General features: G+C 36.7%; 1 protein-coding gene across 50 annotated transcripts in view; it reads right to left on the bottom strand.

Annotated features, from left to right (window-relative positions):
- The window catches only part of EIF4G3 (eukaryotic translation initiation factor 4 gamma 3), a 439,835-nt gene that overhangs the window by 151,927 nt on the left and 263,207 nt on the right, over positions 1–24,701 (bottom strand). For 24 of the 50 annotated variants that reach the window (XM_071217722.1, XM_071217735.1, XM_071217725.1 and 21 more), the window contains one exon: positions 245–350. In XM_071217722.1, the coding sequence (XP_071073823.1) occupies positions 245–350 (106 nt within the window). Of the gene's footprint in view, positions 1–244; positions 405–24,701 lie in introns of all 50 variants that reach the window. The other 26 variants (XM_071217737.1, XM_071217734.1, XM_058304205.2 and 23 more) reach the window with 2 other exon arrangements.

Here is a 24,701-nt window from a genome sequence, read left to right as displayed (position 1 = left end):
TTTACCTAGAAAAATATATTTAAAGTGAGGCATTAATAAAATGAAGGAAAAAATATTCTAACCATTCTATTTAAGTTTTCTAGAGGAAAACAATTTGATTTTCCATCTCAAAGCTTTGTTTAAAAGTGGGTGTCTAAATGATCTTCAGATGTTTTATTCTTACTCTTGAATGCCAAGGGCAAAGCAATTAATAATAATTTTTAAAAACAGAAGAGAAGAGGGAGGAAAACAATCATACACAAACCTTGTTTCTGGTCGCTAACTGCAGTGACAGGGGTGCTGGCAGCAAGATGTACGCTCTCCACAGTCCCATAAACCACAGGGCTGTGCTCGGGGACCTGGCTGGACAGCTGCTGGGATTTGAAGTACAAAAAAGGGTGATAATGAGCGTGCGAACATAAAAACTAGCAACATGGAACCCAAGCAAGTGAAGAAGACAAAGTGGGTCCAGATATTATAAAAAAATAAAAGAAAAAGAAAAAAGAAAGAAAGAAAAAAAGAAAAGAAAAGAAAAAAAGAAAAAAAAAAGGAAAACGAGAAAAATATATAGGCCAATTTAATAAATTCAAAAAGTACATGGGAAGACGAGGAAGGGAGGGAAAGAGGCAACAGGAAAGGGGAAGGAAAAGAAATGATTACTATTAACCACAGCAGGAGAAGACAACATAACAGTCATTAATACAATTCATTCTTCAGAGTTCCTTCTAAGGACAAGCAGTCTTCTCAATCTAACAATAGATATCATAGCTAAGAGGGAATTTCACATCCTCCCAAAGATATGGTCAACTTCACTTATAAACTATCTGGCAAAGTAGTTTATTGGGCAAAACAGGTCAAACGTAAAATATCATAGTTTTGAAAATCAGTCACTAATCAAGAAAACAGTACTGAAGGATGTTTCATGTTTTGGTACATATAATCATACAGGTGAACTGAAACTTGGAAAATATCTAACTGTACTTCCACCCTTAAACTGTCTTTACATTCTAGGTCAAGGATGGTTATCTTTTCAGAGGCAGAAATCTGAGTTTAAAAACTGGCCGTTAAGAACTACAAGGAATCTCTCCTTTTGAATCAGTTGAGTATACTGTAAGCAAAAATGTTCATCAAAACTAGAGCAGAACAGACTGAGAAAATTACAGCCTTTGTTCAACTTAGAGGGAACAAGAATTACACAAGAAAGGACAATAACACTCATTCTATATCACATTCCAGGCAGGTATTCATTCTGGATTTTGAAGGTAACACAAAAGCCACAAAACAAAGCAGTGTCTCTCCTTGGAGATCTAAGGTCATTTTTCAGTAGCCGTAAACTCCTACATTCAATTCTGTCAGAGCTTTCAGAGCAGCGCTCCCTGCACAATTCTGGTTTGTTTGTCTGCTTGCTTGTTTATATGTTATAGAGGACGGACAAGTAGTATATGGGTGAGTTTCAGTGGATAGAATCAGTTAAAAGTGAAGGTTAATAAAAAATATTTTTATGTCAGTGAACCTCATTTAAAGGCAGAATATAAATTGAAATGTATACATTTATACACTTTGGATATGTGTCATTCATAATGATAGATGCCATATTAATGCTTTTCAGAATATACAATATGCAATTTATATTTGATTATATATATGGATAGTATTGTTTATCAGATAGCAATGGAGAAAGTGCTATCTATCATTTCACCTACTCATTAGACCATAAGAGTGCTCATATTTCACAATTATTCTAAATAAATACAAATACAATTATATTTCCTTTTATTAAAAATGAAGAGAGTTACTGTTTTTACTTCAAATCATGTATAAATAATTCACTATTAATGCCATTATTACTCTACTCTGAATCTTTAAGTTCAGTGAAAAGAAAACTCATTATTGAAATTCAAAAACGGGAAAGGCTTCATAGCTATAAATGAAAAATATCAACTCAGTTCATTTTTACTGGCTGAAAATAGATCTGGAACGCAGGAAACACTCCATGCTATTTAGCATTTATTAAATAGTCACCCACAATTCCTAGGAAACAGAGTTGTTAACTATGTCATTTATCTGAAAGGAAGAAAATTTTTACTTAATTGTCTGATAAACAAAAAATGGGCAATTGCTAAAAGTAGGTGACCAAAATGATATCCATAGATAGGTGAAATGTTTAAAACAGAAAAATGCTACTGATACCTATACAGATCAGACAGGTTTTCAATCTAAGTTTAAAATACCTTCAAATCATATTAAAGAGACAACTACACAGATACTTTTAAGTTAACAAAACCCCAGGAAGAATTTATATATGAAGATTCATAAGAAAGGCGTAAATTAACATTTTGGCTAAGCCATGGATCCAAATCCAAGTATCTAGGATAATCACATATCCATAAAATGCTGAGGAGATACTTCTCAGTTTCCTCAGCTGTAAAAAGAAAAGGAACTGAAGATCCTACAGATCCTTTCAGCTTTATTATTCAATAAGCCTCTGAGAGTATCAAGCAATTAACAACATAATAACACAGAACACAATTCAATGCTTTAATCTCATTTTAGATGATTTTAATTAGGATAATCTCAAATTTTAGCTTAACCTTTCATTTCTTTTTTCTTCCAATGAATTAACTATAAATTGTCCATTATAAAGGAATTCCTTATCTTTCCAAAACACAAATAATCTTATCTTATTTTATCTAACTGATAAATCAGAAAAATCAGGAAACACACTGAAAACTATGACTCAAGAAAATCATAGCCAAAGTTTTTTGCATATAGAGAAATGAAGCTTTTGAGTAGCTAGACAACCTAAATATATGATCTCACTTACACTGTTGTAAACATATTTAAGGGATTTCAAAATCACTGTACTTCTGTCAGTTTCACTTTTGGAAGAATGAAGATTGATAGAATAATTTTGGAAGTGTGATGAGCAAAAAGATATACCAAAATTCAATAAAGATGCTAAGAGGAAATAAGAGTGAAAGGTAAGGGTCAATTTAGCAACTCTTTATACATTGTTGCAAAAGTTCAGAATTTATGTCAATGTAAAATTTTCCCAAAAAAAACTTTTAAAAATAAGGCTATGCTTGGCAGAGTTTAAAGTATGGCAAGATAATAGATCACTTATAATGTACAAGAAATGAATTCTCTTTATAAATTCTACTTGGGAATCTACTCTGTTAAAGATTTATATATTAAATTTGAAATACTAGTCTCAAGGAATAATGGTAGACTTGGGCTCAAATACTGGAGGAATTCATTCACTTTTTTAAAAAATTTAGGTCCTACCTATTAGTGCCAGACTCTAGTATGCACAGGCAAATAAATCTGGTGTTGTCCTTAAATATGTCCTTGCACAATTGTAAATTCATTTCACTTTATATGGACCATGTTTTTCCTGCCTAGAAAGGGACCACTTTCCTTTGCTTTCTAATTTAATCTTGTACATGAAAGAATATGTAAGTACAGAGTTAGTTATAATAGATGGTCAGCCCAAGGGTCAAGCAGAGCCCACTGCCTGTTTTTATAGAGCCCATGAGCTAAGATGTATTTACATTTTTTAATGGATAGGGGAAAAAAACCCTGAAAATTATGAATATGAAAATTATATGAAATTTGAATTTCACTATCCATAAATTGAAACAGCCAAGCAGATTCATTTACGAATTGTTTATGGTTAAAACGGTGGAACAATGGCAGAGTTGAGTACTGGCAAAAGAGACCATATGGCCTAAAATATTTACTACCTGGCCTTTTGTAGAAAAAATTTGCTGACAGCAGTATAAATCATTGAGAAAATGCCCGAGAATCTAAATAGTTATATAAATGTAAGCAAGAAGTTGATATAATTTTCTATCCTATAAGTGGTTACTTAAATACTTCATATTTTATTTCAGGTCTGTTTTTTTTCAAAATATCATCCAAAGACTTTTAATATAATCCTTGTAGTAAGTACCTTGTGCATTTAACATATATATACATATATCCTGAGTATAAACAAGCACAGTCAGCACAAAGAAACATTATGGAGATCAAGAAGCAAAACAACAATATATCTAATGACACCAGGAGAAAGGACAAAAACACGCCTCTTTCATAATGTGGAGAGAATTCTCGCACATTCATTAGAAAGACATGTGTGCATGTATTCTATCCCACCAGTGTCTACCATGTACAAAACACTGAGAATCCACTAACAACTAAAACAGACAAAAATCTTTAGCCTCATGGAACTTATATTCTATCAAGGGAAACATACTAAAGAACAAACCCAAAAGTTAATCACTTAATTACAATAGCTATAAAATGTTACACTGGAGTATTAAGAGTACAGAGGGAAACAGACTTGGCCCAATGGATAGGGCATCCACCTACCACATGGGAGGTCCGCGGTTCAAACCCCGGGCCTCCTTGACCCGTGTGAAGCTGGCCCATGCACAGTGCTGATGCGCGCAAGGAGTGCCCTGCCATGCAGGGGTGTCCCCCGCGTAGGGGAGCCCCACACATAGGAAGTGCACCCTGTAAGAAGAGCAGCCCAGCGGGAAGGAAGTGGAACCTGCCCAGGAATGGCGCTGCACACATGGAAAACTGACACAACAAAAAGAAACACAGATTCCCGGTGCCACTAATAAGGATAAAAGCAGTCACAGAAGAACACACAGTGAATGGACACAAAAAGCAGGCAACTAGGGCGGGGAGGGAGGGGGAGAGAAATAAAAAAGAAATCTTTAAAAAAAAAAGAGTACAGAGATCTGGGGTTTGGATTTTATGTGTGAGGAGGATTTTTTAAATAAGCAACATTTAAGCCGAGCTTCAAAGAACCAATGTGAATGTAGATATGTGGGAGGGGGAATATAGGAGGAAGCATTTCAGTCAGAAGGGTACAAAGACCCTATGGTTTCTCTAAAAGGGAGAGCAAGACATGATCAATCAGCCTGTGCAAAAGGGACATAGTAGTTGGGAGGGCATGGTATGAAATACCAGGCAGGGGTCAGACAAGGCAGGACCTTACAGACCAAACCAAACATTTTGGTCTTTATACTCATAGCAATGGAAAGCCATAGAAAGGCTTTAAGCAGCAGTGTAACATAATCAGATTTGCATTTTAAGAAGATCCTTTTGACTACTGAATGGAGAAACACTGAAGAGACTAGGGCATAATTTATAAGACAGTAGAGTAATTCAAGAGAAATAGTTTTGATGATAAAACTGAGGGATGCAAATGGATTTAACTTAAATATAGAAGGTAAATTGAGAGACTGAGTAACTGATTAGATATGGTGGGAGAGGGTCAATGAGGAAAAGAAGGTTAAAAAGAAAGACATTAGGCTTTTTACTTAGGAGATGTCTAACAGTCACTGAGATTGGGAACATAGGAGGAGACATTATCATATTTTGAGGGTCAGGGTATGGGAGAGAGGAAGAACCATAAACTCAAGCTGTGAGTTTGAAGCTCTTGTAAGACACCTGAGTAATCAAGTAGAAAGTTGGATATGTAAGCTGAAGCTCAGAGGGGGAGTTAACTTATTATATAACAAGAAGATATGTGGGGGGAAAAAAGAAGCAAAACCACATCTATTCACAGATACATAAGTTACATTATAACTTATGTATAAAAAATCCTAAGGAATCCAGTAAAAAACTATTGGAACTAATAAATGAGTTCAGCAATTAACAATGAAATTAAGAAAATGAAATTAAGAAAAAAATTCTATTCATGATAGCATAAAAAAGAATAAAATACTTAGGAATAAATTTGACAAAAGAAATACAAAATTTATACCCTGAAACCTACAAACTACTATTAAAAAGTTAAATAAATAAATGGAAAAACAAGCCACGTTCACAAATCAGAGTCAACATTGTAAAGATGCCTATACTCGCCCAGCTGATCCACAAATTCAATACAATTCCCATCAGAATACCAGCTAATTTCTTCTTAAAAACGGACAAGCTGATTGTAAAATTCATACAGAATTGCAAGGGAGCCAGAACAGCCAAAACAATCCTGAAAAAGAATACTGTGATGGTTTGAAGATGGATGGACCCCAGAAAATCATGTTAATCCATTCCTGTGTGTGTGACCTACTGTGGGTGGGGTCTTTTGATTAGGTTACTTCAGTAAGGCATGCCCAGAGTTGGTTTTAATCCTTCCACTGGAGTCCTTTATAAATGGGATGAATAAGAAGAGAAACACACAGAAATAGAAAGCCAGAGGAAGCCAGAAGCTGAAGCAATGAAACCTGGAAGAGGCATGAGAGACCAGCATGACATATGACAGAAGAGTACAGGATCACCAGCAACTGGTCTTTGAGGAGAGAACATTGCCTGATGATTCCTTGATTTGGATATTTTCATGGTCTCAGAACTGGAAGCTTGCAAGCAAATAAATCCTGACTGCAAAAGGTAACATATTTCTGGTAAACTGCATTTCAGCAGCCAAGCAAACTAAAACAAGAACTTTTACTTACAGATTTTCAAACTTACTACAAAGTGATGATAATTAAGACAGTGTGGTAAAGTCCCAAAGAGGAATATATTATAGGTCAATGACTAAAACTGAAGAGTGCAGAAATAAATCCATATATTTATGGTCCACTGATTTTCGATAGCAGTGCCAAGATAATTTGATGACTTTTTAATAAATGGTGCTGGGACAACTGGGTTTCCCCTTTAAAATACTTCTATTACCTCAGATCATACAAAAATTAACTCAAAATAAAAGACCTAAATAAGTAACAGCTAAAACTATAAAACTCTTAGAAGAAAAGATAGGGGTAAATATTTATGACCTTGAATTTGGCAAAGGATTCTTACATAAGACATCAAAAGCATGAGGGACAAAATAAACTATATAAACTGGACATCAAAACTAAAAACTTTTATGCTTCAATGGACAGCATCAAGAAAGTGAAAAGGCAATGCACAAAATGGGAAAAAAATATCGTAAATCATGTTCTCTGATAAGGGATGTTGTTTTACTTTGCTAAAGGGCTGCTGAGGCAAAGTACCAGAAATGGTTTGGCTTTTATAAAGGGGATTTATTTGGGGTAAAAGCTTACAGTTTCAAGACCATGAAAAGTCCAAACTGAGGCACCATAAGAGGTGCTTTCTCACCAAAGTCAGCTACTGTTTATTCTGTTTTCCAGAAACATGGCAAAGCAAGATAGCTGCTCACTTCTGCCGAGGTCTCAGCCTTCCCCTCTGGGCTCACTGTCTCCTATCGAGCTGCTCTATGGGCCCAGGTTCTTGAAGGCTTCATGCTTAAGCGATCCTCTAGTTCTCTGTTACAGGGCAGGATTAAAAATGGCAGCTTGCTTTTCCTATGTTTGTGTGTCTCTGTTTTACTCAGACCCAGCAAGAAGGTGGAGACTCAACATGAATCACACCCGCTGTCCGATCAAAAGCGCTAAATCAATCTTATCATGTATTCTAATCAAAGGACCCTCAACAGAATTTAATGCATTCAAAGGATATCACACAAACAGTAACAGATTAGTTTAAAAACACGATCTTTCTCTTTTGGGGTATTCATAAAATAACCTCAAACTGCTAGAGATGTGTATCCAGAATATATAAAGAACACTTTCAGTTAAATAATACCAAGACAAATAACCCAATTTACAAAATGGGTTAAGGATATGAATAGACATTTCTCCAAGGAATATACGCAAATGGCCAAGAGGCACAAGAAAAGATATTAAACATCATTAGTCATCTGGAAAATGTAAATCAAAACATGTGATATATGAAAACCAAAGAATAAAATGGTAGAAGTAAATCATGCATTTACAGTAGTATCACTGACTGTGAATGGATTAAACTCCCCAATCAAAAGATATGTTCTGACAGAATGGATAAAAAAACATGCACCATCCATATGCTGCTTACATGAGACTCACCTTAGACCCAGGAATACAAACCAGCTGAAACTGAAAGGTTGGAAAAAGATACTCCAAGTGAATAGTAAACAAAAAAGAGCAGGGATAGCTATACTGATATTAGCTAAAACAGACTTTAAATGTGAAAAAGTTGTAAGAGATATAGAAGGCCATTATATATTAATAAAAGGGACAATCCACCAGGAAGAAATAAGTCATAAATAGCTACGCACCTAACCAGGGTTTCCCAAAATATATGAGACAAACTCTGGCAAAAATGAAGGAGAAATAGACATCTCTACAATCATCGTTAGAGACTTCAACACACCACTTACATCATTAGATAGAACAACTAGACAGACGATCAACAAGGAAACGGAGAATTTGAACAATATGATAAATGAGTTAGACCTAACAGACATATACAGAATGTTGCATCCAAACTCAGCAGGTTATTCATTCTTCTCAAGTGCCCATGGATCTTTCTCTAGCATAGTTCACATATTAGGGCACAATGCAGCTCTCAATGAATATAAAAAGATTGAAATTATACAAAGAACCCTCTCAGATCATAATGGAATGAAACCAGAAATCAGTAGTAGACAGGAAAAAGGTAAATTAACCAATGTGTGGAGGTTAAACAACACACTCCTAAATAATCAGTGGGTCAAAGAAAAACTTGCAAGTGAAATCAGTAAATACATATATTGAGATAAATGAAAATGAGAACACAACTTATCAAAACTTATGGAATACAGTGAAGGCAGTCTTGAAAGGGAAATTTATAGCCCTAAATGCCTATACTTAAAAAGAAGAAAGAACCAAGTTAAAAGATTTAATGAACAGCAAACCAATCCCAAAGCAAGCAGAAGGAAAGAAATAATAAAGATTAGAGCAGAAATAAATGAAATTGAGAAGAAAAAAATAGAGAAAATCGACAAAACCAAAAAGTTGGTTCTTTGAGAAGATCAATAAAATTGCCAAACCCCTAGCTAAACTAAGAAAGAAAAAAAGAGAGAAGATGCAAATAAATACAATCAGAAATGAAAAGGGGGAAGTTACAACTGATCCCACAGAAATAAAAAGGATCGTAAGAGGAGATTATGAGAAACTATGCCTACAAACTAGACAAGCTAGATGAAATGGACAAATTTCTAGATATGCACTAACAATCTACACTGAAGCTATAAGAAATAGAAGAACTCAACAAACCAATCACATTTAAAGAGATTGAATCCATCATCAAAAATCTTCCAACAAAAGACCTTCACAAAATGTAAACTGATAAGTATTTATTGAGCATCTAACTATCATGTATTAAATTAGGTGCTGGGAGTCAGTGTCGAAAGACATGGTGCTCCTTGCACCCGTGGAACTAACATACTAGTGGTGGAGACAGAGAATAAACCGGAAAATAAACATATAATATAATGTCAGGCAGAAGTAAATTCTGTTAATAAAAATAAGGCAAAATAAAGGACAGGAAAGAAAGGGGTGCAGAGATGTTATAAAGTGGTCAGAGACTGCTCTCCGGAGGAAGTGGCATTAAAAGAAACATCTGAAAGGGGTAAAGAGGCAGCCTTGGAATGGGGAAGAACTTTGAACAACCAGCAAGGATGGGCAGAAACACCTTTTTCAAAGTTCCAGAAAACAGTTAAAGGTCTGCAGTAAGAGGGTGACTGCCAAATCAAAGAAAAGCCCACTTCAAAGCAGTGGAGGGGGTGGATGTGCCCCAAGCAACTGATTGCCTGCTTCCCACATGGAAGGTCTCAGGGTCAGTTTCCAGTACCTCCTAAAAACAACAACAACAACAACAAACAACAAGGGAAGAGGATGGGGCTCAATTGATTGGGTTCCCGTGTACCATATGGGAGGCCCTGGGTTTGTGTCTCAGGGCCTTCATGTGAAGGCAAGCTGGCCTACGCCCACGGAGAGCTGACGGCCTGTATGCCTGCAGAGAGCTGATGCACCAAGATGACACAACAAGGGGAGACACACAGACACAGAAGAACACACAGTGAATGGATACAGAGAGCAGACAGCAAGCAAGCGGCAAGGTGGGGGGACATAAATAAATAAAATAAATTTTTAAAAACAAACAACAAGCAAACAGATGAAAAAACCAACTCAGCCAATGTGGTTCAGTGGTTGAGCACGGGTTTCCCACGTACGAGGTCCTGGGTTCAATCCCCAGCCCTGGTACCTTAAAAAAAAAAAAAAAGCAGTGCAGATCCCTGATCCTAGATCTGGAGGTTGATGAGTAATCCTTGTGCACATATTGGGATTATGTACATCTGATGCAATCTGTCTGAGGAACTCAAGGTTCCAGAACCTGCCCTGTGTGTAGAAGGCAGTTCACTGAGCTCTCCAACAAAGTGCTATGGGAGAGCAGTAAAGTGGCTGGCTGTGGTAAGGGATTGCTAGCTATAGGATATAGTGCACAGGATGGGGAGGAAATGTTTCCTAGGGAAAAGGGGATATTTGTCTATATGTAAATGGAGGAATTTCCAGAACCATATGTGAATATTCTGGAAAAGATACATGCATAGAAAGGATCAGGGAGACTTGTATGCTTTTGCCTTTAGCTATTCTCTGAACTCAATGTATAGATAAGTTTTGAAGGAGAGCACTTCTATAGGTTAATCTGTAAAGACTGGGAAAGGTGGGGTTTTTTTGTCCTTTCCTTTCCTTTTTTTTCTGATAGCTCCTGGCATTCAAGGAAAACTCTATCCTAATACTTGCTGGATACAAGCTTAAGGAACCAATGCCTCAGAGTCTAAATCCCAGCACATTAAAATATCAAATGTTCAGGTTTCAACAAAATATTACAAACATACACACACAAAAAAGCAGGAAGTGATGGCTCAGGCAAAGAAGAAAAAGCATTAGAAACCATCAGTGAGGAGGACTAGACCTTAGACACATCAAACAAAGACTTTTAAAAATAAAATGGTCCTGAATATGTTCAGAGTGGTACAGGAAAACATGAACAAAGCATTAAGGGAAATCAGGAAAATGAGAGATGAACACCAAGACGGTATCAATAGAGATGGAGATTATGAAAAGGAACCAAACAAAGATGAAGGCAAAGTAACAGAAATTAAAAATTGCCTAGAGGGATTTAACAGCAGATTGGGGCTGGTGGAATAAAGAATCAATGAACTTGGAACAGCAACCATCCCCCAAGTGCAACAGCAAATACCAACAAAGAAGGATTTTCCAACAATGAGCCCTTGATACTGATGACTATGCTTATGAGTCTGTGTGCCTGAAATATGAACTAGGCCTAGAGCTGCAGGGTACCTAAGAGTTACCTCCTGAGAACCTCCATGTTGCTCAAATGTGGCCACTCTCTAAGCCAAAATCAGCATGTAAATGTATTACATTCCCCCCAGCATGTGACATGACTCCTGGGAATGACCCTCCCTGGTGCTGAGGGATTACTAGCAAGCACCAGCTGGTAAAGTAAATAGAAAAAGACCTTGAATAAAAGGGTCAACTCAGACCAGCAGAATATCTCAGCCTACATGCAGGATCATGTGTTAAAAACTGCTTTTTGACCTTGAATAAAAGGGAGAAATGGCAAAGTCAAATGAATTTTTCAGAGGGAGGTATTCAGAGGGTTACACTTACACTCTCCTCAGGAGGACCCCATAAACAGCCAAAGTGGATACAACCCCAGGTACTGGTTCTCCTGAGGGCTACGGAGACCCATAGGGATATGGTCTGGAGCTCAGCACCATGTCAGTGGGCCCTACTTTGGAATTTGTGTCCCTGACTGTGATGGAGTTGGACTCAGTGTGACCTTTCTACACATGCCTCTTCTGTCACTTTTAATGAACTTTTGGTTGGTGCTAGCATTGGCGTATACCCAGGAGATTTGAATCTCTGGACTGCCCATGTGCCACCTGGGCCCTGAACCTCAGCAATGTTGCAACTCCTACTCTCTGGTTCGTTGGACTTATGCAGGTCAGCTAGCAGGGAAATGAAGATGGTCAATCACCACACCAGGGAACTAAGAGTGCCTACAACTGCAAGCAGAAGAACTGCATCCATCATCCATGTGGAATCTAAGCCCCCTCTCAATATAGAGGTGGAGTGGACATCACTATCCCAGGGCCCACAAAATGGAGTAATAAAATATGGATTAGAGTGGAAAACAAAACAAAACAAAAATTTTACAGTAGTTCAGATATTTTCTATGCATATTTATACATATGCAGATTTATAAAATTGAATTTTACTGTATATTATAATTTAATTGTTTTAATAACTATATTGTTGAACATAATTCCCTGTTTATTTTTCTATGTCATATTTTTAAGTGGCTATCAAATGTATGGATGTTTGTTTAAGATCTGACTTATTTTGAAAAAAAAAATCAGTGAACTTGAAGATAAAACAAATGAAATCATTCAGTCTGACAGGCAGAAGGAAGAAAAAAAATGAAAAAAAGTGAACATAATCTGAGACTTGTGGGACACCATTGAGCATACCAATATATGCATTGTGGGAATCCCAGAAGGAGAAGAGAGATAGAAAGTGGCAAAGAAAACATTCTAAGAAATAATAACTGAAAACTTCCCAAATTTAATGAAAGACATGAAAATACACATTGAAGTCACTCAACGAATGCCAAACAGGATAAAACCAAATAAGCCAAGGCTATAGCATATTATAATCAAACATTCAAATGCCAAAGATAGAATTCTGGAAGGTCCATGAGAGAAGCAATGTGTCATGTACATGTGAGCCTCAGTAAGTGTTTTAGTTTGCCATGGCTGCCAATGCAAAAATACCAGAAATGGCCTGGCTTTTATAATGGGAATATATTAGGGTAAAATCTTACAGTTCCAAGGTAGTGAAAATGTCCAAACCAAGGCATCATCAGAGATGAAGCTCACCAAAGGTTGGCTGCTGGTGATCTGCCATGTGGCAAGGCAAAACGGTACCAGTCTCTGCCTTCTTCTCCAGGCTCATTTTCTGCCCAAGCTCGGCTGTAGATACTGAGGTATACAGCTCATCTCTCCCCAGCCTGTCTCTTCAGCTTAGGGCTGTTCAGCTGATTCTAGCCTCTGGCCTCTTCCTCTTTCTCAGCCTCTCAGGGTTTCTCTTTCTGTGGCTGAAGGTGATCCTGAACTATTCTCTCACATGACAGAGTAAAAGTTAACAATTCACTTTCTCTATGTGTTTCTGAATGTTTTTCCCATTTCTTTTTTTTTTTTTTAAAGATTTATTTATTCATTTCTCTCTCTTCCCCCCCCCCCCCACCCCAGTTGTCTGTTCTCTGTGTCTATTTTGCTGTGTCTTTTTCTTTGTCCACTTCTGTTGTCAGCGATTCGGGAATCTGTGTTTCCTTTTGTTGCGTCATCTTGTGTCAGCTCTCCATGTGTGTGGCAGCATTCTTGGGCAGGCTGCACTTTCCTTCGCACTGGGCGGCTCTCCTTACGGGGCACACTCCTTGCGTGTGGGGCTCCCCTACACGGGGGACACCCCTGTGTGGCACGGCACTCCTTGCACGCATCAGCACTGTGCATGGGCCAGCTCCACACAGGTCAAGGAGGTCCAGGGTTTAAACCGCGGACCTCCCATGTGGTAAACAGACTCCCTAACCACTGGATCAAGTCTGCCACCTGTTTTTCCCATTTCTAAAGACTCCTGCAGGAGGGCTGAGACCTGCCCTGGGCCACACCTCACTAAAGTACTCCAATCAAAGGCCATTTGAATTCAATCCAGTCAAAGTGACTCACACCCACAGGAATGGATTAGCTCCAAGAACATGATCTTTTCTGGGATTCAGAAAAGTTTTAGTCTGTCCATAGTAAGTCTAAAAGTTAATTTCTCATTGGAAACCATGGAGGCCAGAAGGCAGTGGGAGGACATATTTAAAGTGTTGAAAGCAAAACAAAAACAAAAGCGAAACAAAAAAACTGCCAAGGAAGAATTCTATATCTAACAAAACTGTCTTTAAAAAAATGAGGAAAAGATTAAGATATCCCTAGATTTAAAAAAGCTGAGTTCACCACCATACTGGCCCTAAGAGAGATGCTAAAGATAAAATACAGGTTGAAAGGACAAAACAACAGACAACAGATTGAAGTCCCATGAAGAAATAAAGATCTCTGGTAAGAGTAATGACAGGGGTAAATATAAGAGCTAGTTCTACTGTATTTTTGGTTTGTAACTCCACTGTTTATTTCCTACAGGATGTAAAAGGCAAATGAAATAAAGTAATGAGGAATAAGTGGTTTGGGACTCATAATGTATAAACATGTAATCTGTGACAAGAGGTATATAAAGACAAGGGAACAGAGGTGTGTAGGAACATAGTTTGTTATACTATTGAAGTTATATTGGTATCAAAGCGAACAAGACTGTTATAGATTAGGATATTAATGTTAAGCTGCATGGTAACTACAAAGAAAATACCAGAGAATATGCAAGTTCACAGTGACAGCTTTTCGCTCATAGTGACAAAAATTAGAGTACAAGTTGCCAGGATCTAGAAGCAGGGGGCATGGTGAGTTAATGCAAAATGGGTGTAGCATTTCTGTTTGAGGAGATGGGTAAGTGGTAAGAGTCCTGCAAAATAATGAGTAATTAATCCCACTAAATGGTATACTTTGAAGTGGTTGAGATGGGAAAATTTATGTTGTGTATATATTTCATGATAAAATTAAAGTACAGAAAGAAAATGCAACTAAAGAGATAATGACAAAGGTAATATATGATCCTGGACAGGATCTACCAAGGGAGAAGAGAAGGCTCAAAAGGATATTACTGGGACACATGAAAAAAATGGAATATAGTCTTTTAGGCTTTGCAGCAATTATTTCTTAAACTTGAAAACTGCACTTAAGGTAATTTTGTAAGCAAATAACCTTGTTCTCAGGAAATGTACATGGCAGTATTAAGTGCTCAAGGAGCATGATGTATACAACCTATACTCCTATATTAAGAAACTGGATTGATAAATACACATACAGACAAATATACAGATACATAGATGGACTGACAGTCAGACTGGTAGATAAATAGATGATACAGCAAATGTAGTAAAATGTTAAAATTGGTGGATCTGGGGTATGTTAGAATTCTCTGTATGTGCTTTGTATTATTTTTTTAAGTGTCCTGTATACTTGAAAGTATATAAGCCAGGCCTACCAAAAGAAAACAGTCCAATAAGCCAAGCCCTCAATCTTAACGTTTTTGTACTTATGAAATTTATTCCTATAAAACGGAAACTTAGCCTAATTATAATTAATGCCTAAGAGTTGCCTCCTGAAAACTTCCTTGTTACTCAAATGTACTCTCTAAGCCAAAATCAGAAATAAACTCACTACCTACCCCCAGACGTGGGACATGATTACCGGGGATGAGTTACCAAGTGCTGACCAGTGATGCATTTGGAAAAAGACCTTGACCAAAAGGGGGATATCATTAAATAAAAGAAGAGTTTTTATGGCTAAGAGATTTCAGAGTGTGTCAGGAAGTCATTCTGAAGGTTCTCAGGTAGATTTCACTCACTGCCACAGTAAATAAAGCCTCAAATGAGTGCTTTCGAGGGTTCTAGGGATGCCTGGATACCAGAGGCAAGGCATATAGCCTCATGAAATCAATACCCCCTCACATATATTTGGGATATATGATACTCTATTTCCCCAATATAACATAGTTATACTCATTTATAATTTCCCTACTCATGATTCTCCTACTGCTTTTATTTGAACCTATAATTTTAATATATCCATTAAATGTATCACAGAGACTTAAAATCTTTAGATTGTTCAAATGCTAGTTGAGCCCTGAATCCCAGCAGAGTAGCAACCAACTCCTACTCTCCAGTTCTTTGGGCTTTCCTTAGACAACTAACGAAACAACAACAATGGATAAGCCCCATTCCAAAAACAAGGAGAATCTACAACTGCAACCAAAACAATTCCTTCTATCTGCCCCATAATATTTAAGTCCCCTCTCACCCTGAAGGAGTCAGAGCAGACATTATCACAAATCCCTCAAGACTGAGGAATGAACAAACATAAGGGGTGAGGGTAACCACAGACCACAACAGATTTATTGTTATGGTAGTTATAACCTTCTGATAATGGAAGAACTTGTAACATTGATATAAAGATAATGGTTGTCAGGGGTCCAGAAGGGCGGGGGAGGGATGAATGGTGGAACACAGAGCCTTTTCAGGACAGTGAAAATTTCTGTATGATACTGTAATGATGGACATATGACATTATACATTTGTCAAAGCCTATAAAACTGTACAGCTCAAAGGAATCTGCTATACTTTCAGGGTAACGTAAACCACAGACTTTGGTTGGTAGCAATGCTTCAACACTGGTTCATCAATTTATATGTATATGTATATATATATACATATGTATAGGTATTTTTTTTTTAGAGGTACCAGGGACTGAACCCAGAGCTTGGTACATGGGAAGCAGGTACTCAACCATTGAGCTACATCCACACCCAGTTCATCAGTTTTAACGAATGTACCATACCAACATAAGATGTTAATAATAGGGGAAACTATGGGTGTGGGTATGAGTGTGGGTGTAGGTGTGGAGGGGTTTACAAAGGAATCTGCTATACTTTCAGGGTAATTTTTCTGTAAATCTAAAACTTCTCTAAAAATAAAAATTAAAGTTTATTATTGAAAAAAAGCTTTAAGATTAAAATGATGATGATGATGATGATAGAACAGTATGGCAAACTAGAAATTGTACGCTTGGGCTATAGGCATCCAGATTGCAAATCTATGCTTTTCCTTTGAACACTGAGCTGACAAAACAAAAATACATCTACAATACAGGGAACCTCCTGCTTGAAAGCAAGGAAAGGCTGCCAAGGTATCAGGAATGATGACGGAAACCCAGACACCTCAGATAAAAAGATATCAGGCTCACCTAGATGATTTAAAATGATTTTAACCTTCCAAACAAGCATACCTGGGGAAACCAGCAAGAGTAATGTAGATGGAATTCTCCCTAAAATACTAAAATGCCTCATAAAGCTATAGCATTTATGACAGTATAGCTATGGTATTAAAAACAGATGAATGGTTATACATATGGCATGTTTTGGAACATTGGAATTGTCCTACATGACACTGCAATGACAGGTACAGGCCATTATATACATTTTGACAGAACCTAAGAAATTGTGCAGGGCAGAATGTAAACTATATTCCATGGTTAGTAGCAATGCTTCAATATGTGTTCGTCCATTGTAACAAATGTACCACACTAATGAAAGATGTTGTTAATGTGGTAAAGTGGGGAAACAGACTTGGCCCAGTGGTTAGGGTGTCCGTCTACCACATGGGAGGCCCGCGGTTCAAACCCCGGGCTTCCTTGACCCGTGTGGAGTTGGCCCACGTGCAGTGCTGATGCATGCAAGGAGTGCCCTGCCACGCAGGGGTGTCCCCGTGTAGGGGAGCCCCATGCGCAAGGAGTGCGTCCCCTAAGGAGAGCCGCCCAGCGCGAAAGAAAGTGCAGCCTGCCCAGGAATGGCGCCGCACACACGGAGAGCTGACACAACAAGATGATGCAACAAAAAGAAACACAGATTCCTGTGTCGCTGACAACAACAGAAGTGGACAAAGACGAACATGCAGCAAATAGACACAGAGAACAGACAACTGGGGTTGGGGGGGAAGGGGAGAGAAATAAATAAATAAATCTAAAAAAAAAAAAGATATCTTAAAGAAAAAGTCTAGAAGAGATAAAGGTATATATGTCAGTTCAGCAAAATGATCAAAACAACATTTCGAAACAAGGAAGCAATGATGAAACAGTCAATAAATAATATCAAAAAAAAGGGAAGCCATTTGTTTAAAAAAAAAAGATCCAAATATACTTGTTTACTTTTTTAGAAATTCTGAAGCAATTAAAGATAAAGGTAAAATGATCAGACCATTTAAGTACTAGAAAAAAGAACACATAAGTAGTTTCAGTCCTTGGATGGAAAAGTCTTCTTAAATATAAGCCCCAAATCATAAATTATTATTTATATAATAATTTTATATATTTTTTATATCCACAAACACAGAAGTTTGTGGATATAAAAATGTAAAACTTCCAAATGACAGAACATTCTATTAACAAAACTAAAATAAAACCATCAAGTATGAGTTTTGGTTTAGTATGATGAAAATAGTCCAGAATTAGTGTTAAAAGTTACACAGCATTGTCAATGTATTTAAATGTCAAAAAACTGTCAACTTAAAATTATTAAAATTATTTTTATATTAATTTTGTCACGATTAAAAATAAACAATTTTTTAAAAAATCACATTCATCAAACTAGAAAAAAATGTTGCATATATCAAAATGATTCTTTAACATGTAAGAAGCTTTATAAACCAGAGAAAAACCATCATTCCAGAAGAAATGTAAACAAAAGACATGCACAGATGATTCATACATACACATGAACAACTAGAGAACATGAAATTTTCCACTTCATAAATCAATAAATAAAAATTAAATGAGACACTATTTTATAATCCATCAGATAATGAATGTAGGAGAAAGGGCGTTCTCTTATAATGCTGATGTATTACTAGAGCATGCAAGATAACACACAATCATTTCAAAATAAGTATACAAAAGTTATTCATCACAGCTTTGTTAATATTAGTGAAAAAGAGGAAGCAATATGAATGCTCGTCAATAGATCAATTAAATAAACTATGGTACAATCAAATAAAATATACCATGTAGCCATTAAAAATTATATTCTCAGTCAAGTATGAACATTTCTACATGCTCATGGAAAAATGCTAGTTATACAATGGCATTTATGAACTCAAATATATTAAATTGTATATATGGACATGTATACATGAATATATATACTCCAAGATGACTAGAAGGACCAAAAAGTTAACTATGGTTAACTCTTTCAGAGTAAGATTTAGGGTTACTATCTCTGTCTTAATTACTCTTGCCAATGAAGATATATAATTTTTTTACATGGGACAAATAGAGTTATTTTAATTTTAACAATATATGTTTAACAGGTAAAAGACCAAACCTGTTGGCTTCTTGTGATAATTTATAACACTACAAATTCTGTGCTGATTAAAAGTTACAAAACTGTTGCTTTATGTCTGAATAGAAATAAGAGGTAAGGGATAGAAATTATTACATGAACAAAAACCTAACTCCCACTTTTTAAAGCAATTTGAATTCAGAGTTAGAGTATCTAAGGTAAAATCATACTACAACAGTAAAAGTTTTCATATAATTAGAGTATGAATTATGAAAAAGTAATATTCGAGTGAGAAATATAAAACAAAATTTAATTTTACTAAAGTGTCTCATAGTGGATCATTACTGAGATTCCAAAACCAACCTAAAACATACTTGCTCCTAAAAAAAAACCAAAAAACAAAAAACCATATTTGTTCTTGGAAGCAGATGTGGCTCAAGCAGTTGAGCACCCGCCTCCCACATAGGTGGTTCTGGGTTCAGTTTCCTATGCCTCCTCAAAAAAGAAAAACAAACAGCAAGCAAAACAAGCAAAAAAAACAACTCAGGGAAGCCGATGTGGCTCAGTGGTTGAGCACTGGCTTCCCATACATGAGGTCTCAGGTTCAATCCCTGAGCCTGGTATCTAAACAAACAAACAAACAAAAAAAAACTTGTTTCACAGCCTTCCAAAGAAGATAAGAAGATACCTCCAAAGGGGTCTTAAGTCAATCTATTTTATGAGGTTTCTACAGGCACTGAAGTTTAAAACTCTTGGTTTAATTAAAAAATCAGAACATTTTTACAAAACACTATTAGAGACAGACCCAATGAATCCTGCCCTACAACTATGAAACTCAATACCTGTGTACCAATTCATTTTAAACTGTGGAACACTTAAAATTGGTCAGCAAGTGTCTCTGTTTACATTATGACATTTCACTTAAAACCTCTAAAAGAATCCACTGCATGCTTAGATACCTATTTAAAGTTCACAAGGCTGGGAAGTGGATGTGGCTCAACTGATAAGAGCGTCTGCCTACCATACAGGAAGTCCAACGTTTGAACCCAGGGCCTCCTGGCCCGTGTTGTGAGCTGACCCACACACAGTGCTGATGGCACGCAAGGAGTGCCATGCCACACAGGGGTGTCCCCCACATAGGGGAGCCCCACGTTCAAGGAGTGCACCCCATAAGGAGAGCCGCCCAGGAATGGTGCTGCACACATAAAGAGCTGACACAGTAAGACGACACAACAAAAAAAAGAAACACAGATTCTTGGAGCCACAGAGAACACAAGCAGACACAGAAGAACACACAGTAAGTGGACAACAGGGGAGGAGGGAATAAATCTTTTTTAAAAAGTTTACAAAACTGTCCATATTATCAAAGGTAACATTTTTAGGTCAAAGGTGGTTAGTAATGAAAAATTATGTTATTAAATATGAAGAACAATGATTTAATTCAGTAACACCTATCTTTATTCCAGACATCTTTAAAATAAAACCAGGCTTATATGCTTCAGGAATGAGAATGATGTTAATTCATCAGTGCCTATGAATTAGATAACAAAATGAAATTTAAATATTAAGATTGGACTTGTTTACATTACACAGGCATCCTCTCCAAATTCTTTTTGCAAAAACTTTCCTACTTACTGTACATATCTCTTTATAAAATACCTGAACTTTAGACCCTAAATTTAGGGAACTATTGCTGCTAAAACATGAAATGAACTAATAAATCACAGAATATAAGGTTTCCAGGTATCAAGTTTATAGGTAGTTCTTCAAAAGACTGAAGAATTTGCTGACTGGTAATTTTTCCAAATGACAGGAGAGGTTATGTCTTCCCTAAGCTACTCCTGCAATTAAGAGTTTCTAATATTTTCTCTGCTCTCACATTCTGTGGCATTAGACTCTCTCCGAGCTATAACTTTGTTTTACTGTTAAGAATAATTCTTAAAAGAAAGAAAAAGAAAAAAAAAATGGGACAGGGAGAGGAGGAGATGGAGATGATTCTGATACACCATCCCATCCCTTTGGAAGTAAAACAATTTTAGAAGTCTTGCCTACCTAGCATCACATACTTATTTTTACCTTACAGGGCCCCATAAAATTTTTAGTCAGCTAGCCTATTTCTTTTAACTATTTCTTAATTCCTTGGGCCTATCAACAACAGAGATGTAGCTGAGAGATTTGATGCTGAGAGAAAATAATGAAAAATTCCCCTTCTTTTCCACTTTAATATTTAATATCTAAAAGGGAATTATGAAAAATATAAAGCAGATGTAGTTCAGCGGCTGAGCACCTGCTTCCCAGGTACAAGGTCCTGGGTTCAATACCCAGTACACCTCCCAAAAAGGGGGGAGGGGATTTTGAGATCATGTAGTATAATCCCTCTTTTTTTTTCTTTTTCTTTTTATTCCTCATCATTTTGCAGATGAAAAAAATAAGGGTATCAAAGGCTTAACATACTGACCCATGGTCATAAATCTACATGATGGAGAAGAGCCAGCAGTAAGTGCTCTAGTGCTCTCTAACATCCATCCATGAATCTCTATCTATATACTATGATCATCTGTATGGGTACATGTAGACATTTATGTATATACTGTTTTACCTATTTGAGATCTAAAATCTCTAGGAATTATCCCATATATATTTTTAAAACTTTGGAAGCAGTACAGTGTCAAGTACAAACGATTTCAATTTATGGCAAAAACAACAGCAAAACCCTTTTTCTCTTTCCCAGTTCTCCTCAGATAAACCTGTTGCAGTTTTACTCAGTTAACATTATATTACCTGCCAATATCAAACCCATTATCTTCCCTCTTCAAACATCCCCATGTATTCTTCATTTTATGTTTTAATATAAATCCAGGTATCTAAGTCCAGAGAGTCATCCCTGATTCTTTCCTCTCCTTTACAGGTAGGGGTACTGTACATCTCATTTACCTGGGACCAGACTGGTTTATGTCTGTTGTCCAGGCACAAGGATTATTAATAGCACCCTTGTTCATTTCCAAAAGTGCCCCAATTTGGATGGTAAATTATCTGATCATCCATTTTATAACCCTTATCTAGTTAGTAGCCAATTGCAAAACATCTTACTAATGGTCTCTGTCCTTCAACAGACTCCCTATTCTCACCTGAAACATAATAAATAATGGCCTCCTTTCATCCAATTTCCCTCTTCCACATGCCTTTTTGCACATGCTGTCCCTCTCCCTGGAAAGGACCTGTCTCTCTCTTTCCATTTTGTGTATACCAATCTGGAAACTGAGGCTAAATGACATGTTTACTGTAAAAAGGTTTCCCCAATTCTTCCAATCATTCTCTCCATTGTGCTTTCTGAAATAATAGTTATAATACTAATAACAGCCAACTTTTTTTATGTACCAGACCCTGAGCTTAAGCAAGTTTAAATATTTTATCTCATTTAGCTTTTATAATAACTATATATGTCAAGTTTTATTTTCTTCATGTTTTAAATCTGGCAAACTAAAGCTCAGTAAGAATAAGTTAATTTGGCTAAATCTACAAAACTAAGTAGTCAAAATGGACATGATACCAGGTATGTCTGATTCTAGGCCAAAGCTTTGTAACCACCATCCTGTACTATCTCACCATACCATCATTAATAGATCTCTGTGATCTACTACATTTCAGTCTTTTGCTGTCACTCTGCTCAACATGGCCACCCCTGTACTTTCATAACTCTATTCCCTTCACTGGAGGATCTGTCATATATGGTAACGGGTCCCCTGTCTGTCTCCCCTAAAGAGACCATGACTACCTCAATGATAGGGAAAGGCTTTACCATGCACAGTACATTCAGTTGTGCCTGGCTTAAAGCAGATACTCTGTAAGGCCAAAGTAATACAGTATTTACTGTTCAGTTTTGGTACATAGAATTGTCTCATCTTACTAACCAGAATGTGGTTCAGGATCTTCCTGGCATTAAGTCAGAAGTGCAAACCAGTAGCCCTTAGTCTAAATCTAATGGTTGTGTTGTTGCTTTGCTAACATAGGGCTCTTTGCTAATGGAATCAGTGGCCAACATTTAAAACTTGCAGATTTTTAAAATAAATAAAGATATCTAGCTTCTTTTGAAACAAAACACTGGGCAAAAATTTTTACATAATCATCAGGTAGCAGTGACTGCCTCCCTTACACTGCCTGTACCATTCTCTATGATTTCCCAGAAACTAATATTAGTTTTCATGATCATGCTTGTGTGGTTACTTTTCTTAAGAGGAATATGAAAAATTTCTAGTACTTGTATCTCTGTTAAAAAGGTATTCACTCACTCTAAATTTCTTGCATTTGGAAAGACAATAGATTGGTTAGTGTGGGTTTAAATGCAAATAAGAGAATAAAATAAATTTATGATTCTCAGATGATATTATATTTCAAACAGAACTACCAATGTAACTATTACGGACTAATGGCCTTCATCAACTGAAAATGTACATGTCTTATGGCTTCAGAGACACATTCTCATATTCAGACCAAGAGGGTAAGATCAAGCTTTGTAAGATTAAAGAAAACAAACAAACCCCACATGGAATTTAAACGCAAAAAAAAAAATACTAACACATGCTCAAGTTGAACATTTAGACAGAAATTAACAAAGGGTTATTAGTTATGGGCCTGACTGTAACAATATTTTAATTCATGCTCCAAAATACAGAACAAAATTTGACCACCTTGATCAACCAATCACAAATTTTTGCTATATTATACCTTTACCTAACAGAGCACTAAGTAGGTAATTTAAATTTGAAAATTTTGCTTGGCCCACACTCACTTGCAGGGAAGAGATTTGTGATAGTTTGAGATTATTTTATGAATCCCAAACAGAAAAAAATTATGTTTGTAAACTGTTCTATCCTTCTACATATTGTACCCTTTGACTGCATTGGATTCAGCTGGAGGGATTACTTGATGAGCTTGCTTTAGGACTTTTGGTTGGACTTTGTCAATGAGGCATGACTCAGAGTTGAGTTTTCAACCCCTTGCTAGATCTGATATAAATGAACATTCATTTAGACAGGCACAGGAAAAGAGAGCCCCATCATATTTGATGCTGTCATGTGATGGGAAGTTGAGGCTCAAGGAGATGAGGCCCTGGGGAGATATGAAACATTTGCCTGATTGCTTACAGTTGAAACTGGGAAGAAAGCAGAGTAGTCCAGCCTGAGAGAAGAGGCCCTGGCAAGAGACAAGTCCTATGCCTGTTTACCCTCAGCTGAGCTCTGGGAGACAGTACAGCCTGCAGGGGAAGGGAGAGACCAGCAAAGATCATCAACCATCTTGCTTCAACATGTGGCTGCTGATTTGGTGAAAAAGCACCTCTTATGGAGCCCTGAATTAGACTTTTTACAGCCATGGAACTGTAAGTTTTTACCCCTCAAAAAAAATACTCTTTATAAAAGCCAACACATTTTTGGTACTTTGCATTGGCACTCCTTTGGCAAACTAAAACAAGACTAAATATTAGACCTCCTTAATAATTTCAGACTTGGAATATCCCTGGGGAAATAATGGTGGTAAGTTCTCTAGCAAATCATTCATGACCTTACAACGCACACATGTAGATGGCTACATATTACACTAATCTGGATGATGGAAGATTGAGATAATTGTCAGCCAGAGACTTTCACCATTTCCAAGTGAAAACACATCACTACAACAAAGGACCAACTTTTAGCCTTACTCAAAATTCAAATTGTCAAGGGGCTCAAAATTCAGCCAGCTACTTGACTTCAATCCTCACTTTTTTAGTTTTTTTTTTTCCTTCTGAAATGCTTTATACTCATCAGCCATATCACTTGTTTATGAGCTGGGATCTAA

The sequence above is a fragment of the Dasypus novemcinctus genome, chromosome 9, assembly GCF_030445035.2.
Source record: "Dasypus novemcinctus isolate mDasNov1 chromosome 9, mDasNov1.1.hap2, whole genome shotgun sequence".
NCBI lineage: Eukaryota > Metazoa > Chordata > Mammalia > Cingulata > Dasypodidae > Dasypus > Dasypus novemcinctus.
This window is presented reverse-complemented; position numbering and strand designations above follow the sequence as displayed.